This window comes from Ovis aries, chromosome 7 (assembly GCF_016772045.2).
Source record: "Ovis aries strain OAR_USU_Benz2616 breed Rambouillet chromosome 7, ARS-UI_Ramb_v3.0, whole genome shotgun sequence".
NCBI classification, from domain to species: Eukaryota; Metazoa; Chordata; class Mammalia; order Artiodactyla; family Bovidae; genus Ovis; species Ovis aries.
The window spans coordinates 22,971,044-22,978,601 of NC_056060.1; the positions used below are offsets into that span (position 1 = coordinate 22,971,044).

Sequence of the window (7,558 nt, forward strand, 5' to 3'; positions counted from 1 at the left end):
GAATTTATATTCATCCCATTAACTCAACTGGGACCATAAACGAGCCGTATCAAAGTGTTATATATTCTGTATGCCCAGCTCTAAAGGAAATACATAGCAGGTGATATCATACACCTCCATAAGACAGCTAACCCTAAGATCACCACTGATTCCACCTCCAACCCTACACCTGTGCTACCACAGCCTTAACCACTTCCTGTCTGTAATAAATCTTTGTTTGTGTATGAATATAACAGGAAATCCATGCCTAGAGATATGACTCAACACCATGGCAAACAACAAAGACCCACTGCCTCTCACAGCCTGTTCCTTGATACATTAGCCAAAACTTATCTTCCCCTGATAACTCAGTTGGTAAAGAATCCACCTGCAATGCAGGAGACCCTGGTTTGATTCCTGAGTCAGGAAGTTCCACTGGAGAAGGGATAGGCTGCCCACTCCAGTATTCTTGGGTTTCCACTGTGGCTTCGCTGGTAAAGAATTTGCCTGCAATGCGGGAGATCTGGGTTCAATCCCCAAGTTGGGAAGATCCCCTGGAGAAGGGAAAGGTTATCCATTCCAGTATTCTGGCCTGGAGAAATCCATGGACAGTATAGTCCATGGGGTCACAAAGAGTCAGACATGACTGAGTGACTTTCACCTCACTGTTTACTTCACATCTTCCTGACTCAGTAATGACAGCCTCAGCGAAATTGTTTGAAGCATCTTGCAGTGGAATGTCTATTAAGTTTAATGGGACCACATACAGTAGGAATTGATACTGGATGCTTGTGGCTGGTGCACTGGGACGGCCAGAGGGATGGTACGGGGAGAGAGGAGGTGGGGGGTGGTTCAGGACGGGGAACACCTGTATACCTGTGGCAGATTCATGTTGATGTATGGCAAAACCAATACAATATTGTAAAGTAATTAACCTCCAATTAAAATAAATAAATTTATATTAAAAAAGGAATTGTTCTCTAATATAAAAACACCCAACTTTTTTCTAACAACTGGTTGACTAAATATGAAATATCATTAATTTCTCTTCATATTATTTAAGTCTTTTAAACTTCTTAACTAAAGGATCCCATGATTGTATTCTGTTACTCAAAATACATCCATACCCAGAGAAATTCTTTGGACAGTCTCATATCAAACTCTGAATTTATATTTTCTTTAATTTTTGAAATGAGTTAGGTATGGGCGGGGGGGGGGGGGTACTTCCCTGGTAGCTCAGCTGGTAAAGAATCCGCCTGCAATGCAGGAGATCCCAGTTCAATTCCTGGGTTGGGAAGGTGCCTTGGAGAAGGGATAGGCTACCCACTCCAGTATTCATGGGCTTCCCTGGTAGTTCAGTTAATAAAGAATCTGCCTGCAGTGAGGGAAATCTGAGTTTGAGCCCTAGGTTGGAAAGATCCCCTTTAGGAGGGCATGAAAACCCATTCCAATATTCTTGCCTAGAGAATCCTCATGGACAGAGGATCGTGGGCGGGCTACAGTCCGTGGAGTTGAGAAGAGTCGGACACAACTGAGTGACTAAGCACAGCACAACACTGGAAAAGGGGAGTTTGTCATTACAAAAGGAGAATGCAGGGGAGTTTTGGGGGGCAGTGAAACTGTTCCATGTCTGCTGGGAGCCAGCGTGAGGAATCCCACCCATGACAAGGTCATGCGGAGAGGCCTGATGAGCAAGGCGAGTCAGGCCTCAGGGTTTCCCCCTGGTATTTCCTGAGCATGTACCCCCAAAACCAGAATCTGCCTGCCTTATTGTACTCTGCTTTTCAACTCTTCTGACATTCTCTGAAAAAAAGTTAACTCAGGGCTTCAGTCTTCTGCATTTGAAAGGAATGTTTCAGCTCAAACCCTCTGATAACTCTCTAGCTTGCCTAACAGGTTCCCCTGGACTTTTTACATCTTGTGAATTGCTTACAGCCCCCCCAACTGCGAGAGGCACAAAGCTTAAAGCATCTTAAAGATACAGAGCCTTTTCTAAAGAGCTATAAATCATATTGGTGACAGGTTTTCACTGTTGACTCAATGATTGCTGCCAGGCCTCCATATTCTTTATCTTTTAGGCACCTGGGAGGATATTAATCAATGCAATTGGGATATGGAAAAAGGTATATAGTAGTTTTGATGTTAGCAACACTAGACTTCCCAGTTAATTCCTTTTCTTTTGTTATAAATCACTGTACTCCTTTTACTTGTTATAAATTGCTGTATCTTTGCTATGTAAGAATGTAACTTCATTTAGTGTTTTCTGAGAGTGGCACCAGACTTTAGGAAGATCAAAACAAATAAGTCTTCTGGTTGACTTTATCAGAAAAAGGGCTGTAAAATGTTAATTGGCCCTCTGGCTGGAAGATGATGTAAATCACCTAAGACTTGTGTATACAACCAGGTATGCAGAGAGAAAAGCCTGGTTTTGGTAAGAGTCTGGGCTGCTAACACTGCATAATTTTGTATTACCCATTGATCTCTATGTACAATCAAATAGATATAAAAGGCCTTTCTAGACAATAGAGGCTGGACCAGTCACTGGACTGGTTTCCCTCGTGTCTTCCCTTTACTCTAATTTCTGGCTGAATTCCCATCTGGGGCGTGGAGGCTCGCCATGTCTACTTACTTGCCCCAGCTTTTAAGATCCACGTGAGGGGGAGCCCAAGGTGGGGCACCCTCCGATATTCAAACAGGCACTGGTGGCCCAACGTAGATGGTGCAAATCTCTTGTTCTGAGATTTTATTGGCTTTCCTCATAAACCAAGTTATTCAGCCTCTTTTCTCTACTAAATTTTCCTACTTTACTATTTCTTCCTAATCTCTTTTAATATTTCTATATAAATAAGCTTTTCCTCACCTACGCCATTCACTCTTCGAATTACCCTGGATCCACTGGGGCTGGACCCCGGCACGTGTCGTTATCTTGTGATGGCTACATGATCTCTATAATGGATTATAATTCAAAATAAGCAGAAATATAAATTAAAAAATAGTCAATTTTTCTATGCAATTACTTAGGAATTAAGATTTAAAATACTGAACTAAAAATAGCAAAATAGGAATCTTCTACCATGTTTTCACCTACCAAAAACACCAATTTTCAAAGTCATACTCCAAGAGAGTTTTGAGAAGTCCAGAAATCCAGCAGAGAAATTCCAGCACACCGTCTGACATCAGACACACTGAAGAGGGTTCAGTTCAGTTCAGTTCAGTTGCTCAGTTGTGTCCGACTCTTTGCGACCTCATGAATTGCAGCACGCCAGGCCTTGCTGTCCATCACCAACTCCCGGAGTTCACTTAAACTCATGTCCATCAAGTCAGTGATGCCATCCAGCCATCTCATCCTCTGTCATCCCCCTTTTCCTCCTGCCCCCAATCCCTCACAGCATCAAGGTCTTTGCCAATGTGTCAACTCTTCGCATGAGGTGGCCAATGTCCTGGAGTTTCAGCTTTAGCATCATTCCTTCCAAAGAAATCCCAGGGCTGATCTCCTTTAGAATGGACTGGTTGGATCTCCTTGCAGTCCAAGAGACTCTCAAGAGTCTTCTCCAACACCGCAATTCAAAAGCATCAATTCTTCGGCACTCAGTCTTCTTCACAGTCCAACCCTCACATCCATACATTATCACTGGAAAAACCATAGCCTTGACTAGACAGCCCTTAGTCAGCAAAGTAACTGTCTCTGCTTTTGAATATGCTATCTAGTTTGGTCATAACTGTTCTTCCAAGGAGTAAGCGTCTTTTAATTTCATGGCTGCAGTCACCATCTGCAGTGATTTTGGAGCTCCAAAAAATAAAGTCTGACACAGTTTCCACTGTTTCCCCATCTATTTGCCATGAAGTGATGGGACCGAATGCCATGATCTTCGTTTTCTGAATGTTGAACTTTAAGCCAACTTTTTCACTCTCCACTTTCACTTTCATCAAGAGGCTTTTAGCTCCTCTTCACTTTCTGCCATAAGGGTGGGATCATCTGCATATCTGAGGTTATTGATATTTCTCCTGGCAATCGGGAAACAATTTCACATTACCTTCATCACTCCTCCCCTCAAAGCACACAGCTGGACTCCAGGAGAAACATTCTTGACCTGCGATTTCTCCAGAGGAAAGTGGGGGCCTGTGAGTGAGCATCCGCTCTCCAGCTTTGGGAGAACCTGCAGAAAAGACTCGCTCCTTTCTCACCTCACCCAGAATACTTAGGTGTACAGCTCAGCTGGGGAGTGGGGAGTGACTGGGAACAGCAGCCAGGTCCCCAGGAGGGCATTAAATAATGGGCAAGTTTCCTCCTACAGGGCACTGGCTCCATCAGGACTGCCCACCAGTCACTGGGGATGCCTTGCCTGCCAATCATCAAAAGTGGCCCAGGGATGCCAGCCATCACACAACGTCTGACTCAAACACTACCCCACCCTGTCACTGCTCCCAGGGCACAAAGAATAGCCAGAGTGAGGCTTTGCAGATGCCTAGTGAGCATGTGAGGAGAAGGCAATGGCACCCCACTCCAGTATTCTTGCCTGGAAAATCCTATGGACAGAGGAGCCTGGTAGGCTGCAGTCCATGGGGTCGCTAAGAGTCGGACATGACTGAGCGACTTCACTTTCACTTTTCACTTTCATGCATTGGAGAAGGAAATGGCAACCCACTCCAGTGTTCTTGCCTGGAGAATCCCAGGGACGGGGGAGCCTGGTGGGCTGCTGTCTATGGGGTCGCACAGAGTCAGACACGACTGAAGCGACTCAGCAGCAGCAGCAGCAGCAGCAGCAGCAGTGAGCGTGTACAGAAGGCGGCCCCACTCTGCTGGCCTGGAAGAAACAAGACAGATGTAAGCAGCCAGCATCCCCCTAGGGAAAGGAAGAAAAATGGAGGCTATCAACACCCAGACTGGCCTCCTAGGATCAAGAGAAGGCCATGAAGTTTGTAGTAAATTGTCCAGAGACAGGAGAAAGCAAATACACCATTTGATTTGCAATCATTTGAACATGACATTTTCAAATCACTTTCTATCTTACTTTTCCTCAAATACACAAAAAATATATACTATTACTGGGCACTAAAGGAAAACACATGTCACGTTTTCTCAATAAGAAATTGGTCAATGTGCATAAAAGGGATTTCAAACAATGTAAAATTGTAATTTATTAATATTTCTCATAGAGCTATTTCAAAGCTGATGTTTGGGAACAAGACAATGAAATGGGGAATGCTCAGTTCAATATTTAATATTAAGTGGAAAAAGATACTAATTAAGATAGGAATTTATAGAAAGAGTAAACTGAATATTAGCATTATCATGTGATCATAGAATTGTCAATATCGTATTAATTATATAAAGGATTTTCTTATATTTGGCATGTAATTAGTATAATCAGAAAAGTATGCTATTGTCAAAGCAGAATATTTTTAAAATCCATTCATAATAAGGATTGTGATATGGATAACAGGGGAGTATTTATAGAAGAGGAGTCTGAATGTAAAAATGTAAAGTTGGTCTTACAATTTAAAAATAAATCAGTAAATTACCAACTCTCTTCAAGAATTCACTAAGCAACAGGTATCCAACAACATGTTCTAACCCTTTCTAGCCACCCTTGAGCCTAATATTGTTATCCAGTGCTTTTTATGGCTTCCCTGATAACTCAGGTGGTAAAGAATCGCCTGCAATGCTGGAGACCACAGTTCGATTCCTGGGTCTGGAAGATCCCCTGGAGAAGGGATAGGCTACCCATTCCAGTATTATTGGGCTTCCCCTGTGGCTCAGCTGGTAAAGAATCTGCCTGCAGTGCAGAAGACCTGGGTTTGATCCCTGCATTGGAAAGATCCCCTGGAGAAGGGAAACGCTACCTATTCCAGTATTCTGGCTTGGAGAATTCCATGGACTGTATAGTCCACAGTGCAGCAAAGAATTGGGCACGACTGAGTGACTTTCACTTTCTTTTACATGTTTTTTATGACTAGCACATCAGTTTCCACCTGCAGACAAACAATATAACATTTGTAATATTTGAAGTTTGCACCAAAGGAAAGGGGCTGCCCCAGTCACAGGTTTGAGTACAGACAGAAGATGCCTGGGAAGCACTGTGTTCTTGCTGCACAGAAGTAGACAGCCGAGTCTCCAGCTTCAGTGGCTGCGATGTGCAGGGAGAGACGTTTGGCTGTCTCGTTCAATAAAACAGTCAGTCTCTGGTCTTCCTCTTTGTCCTTATTTGAACGAATAGCTATAAGGAGCTGGGGACCTTTCCCAGGTTCTTGCTTATACCAAGGGAAATACTCTGAGTTACCATCTGTATAAGTGCAGGTGATAACAGAGCTGTTGCCTTCCTGGACATTCAGGGTAGAAGGACTCTGCACCACCTTGTTCCCAAGGCTGACACCTATGGAGAAAGCAGAAGTCAGAGAAAGAAGGGTTGTCAGATTATTTAGCTCTGGAGTTTACTTTCCCTTTTCTACAACAACTAGAAGAAACCTGAATAAAGCCAATCTTGGCATCTAAAGAATATCTACTAATATACTCTGTTTCCCTTTAACCCTCAACTCACAGTCCAGCTGCAGCCACAAGAACGCGATTAAAGCTCCAATGGGTGTCTTCATTATTTTTTCCCATTTAAGATCAATTGTGGACCTGCAGTCTCCAGCCAGGAGAGCTGGTTCTGTTATCAAGTGATCCCTTCTTTTCTCTAGTGGTTTCTTTCATTGTCTACCCAGCCAATAAGAAAAAGGCTCTGCTTCTGCCCCAAGCCTGCCTATCCATTCAGAACCCACTCACATGAACCCTCCACATGTTCTGATCAGCAGAGGTGCACCACCATCTGGTGGTCACATCTCTAACTACTGAACTCGCTGGTTAAATGTCTTTCTCGCACCTGTGCCTATGAGGGACTCTGATGCATAAAAACAGCAAAGATCAAACAAATTATGTCTTAGATTGAAAATTTAAATGCACAGAAATAACGTAGAGATCAAGGTTTTCACCTCTGCACACAACTGAGTCATTTTTAGTAAGTTAGAAAGAGGTAGATGCTGTTGCTCTTCATCCAAAGATGGGCCTGATATTAGTTTTGAAATTAGAAAAGCACCATGAGTCACTCTTAAACATAAAAATATAAAACTTTCCTTTTCAGCCTGTATACCATGCTCTTTTGTCTACTATGGGGAGAAAATCTTTCTAAAAGGGACATGTAAGCCAAAGAAGCCTATAAGAGAAAAAGATCATTTGATATACCAAATGCCTGTTATCTTAGATTGTGTTCCTCTAAGCCAGTCTTGCCTGTCAACTGTGACTGTAGTTAACAACGCTGTACTTTTCGTTTGAGAGTTGCTCGGAGTACAGACCTTAAATAACTCACCATAATAACAAGAAGACAAAAACCCTGGTGATTATGTGCAGTGAAAGATGTGTTCACTAACCTTTTCAGTGTTATCACTTCAAAATATATACATATATCAAATCATCATAGACACCTTAAACTCACACGTATCTTAAAAGCAGTGAATTCCGCCTTAGCGGAATTTCCTCCAGAGTATGAATATGAGTCAGTTCTACTGGCATGCTTCTGCTGCCTGGGCCATCACTGGCTCA

The 7,558-nt window shown here is 42.9% G+C and overlaps 1 gene segment (V, D, J or C); it reads right to left on the reverse strand.

The window, feature by feature from the left end:
- Positions 1-5,904: 5,904 nt before the first annotated feature.
- LOC114108690 (T cell receptor alpha variable 13-1-like) lies at positions 5,905-6,631 on the reverse strand. The segment is given in 2 exon segments: positions 5,905-6,353; positions 6,519-6,631. Coding segments are annotated over 2 exon segments (387 nt in total).
- Positions 6,632-7,558: the final 927 nt, after the last annotated feature.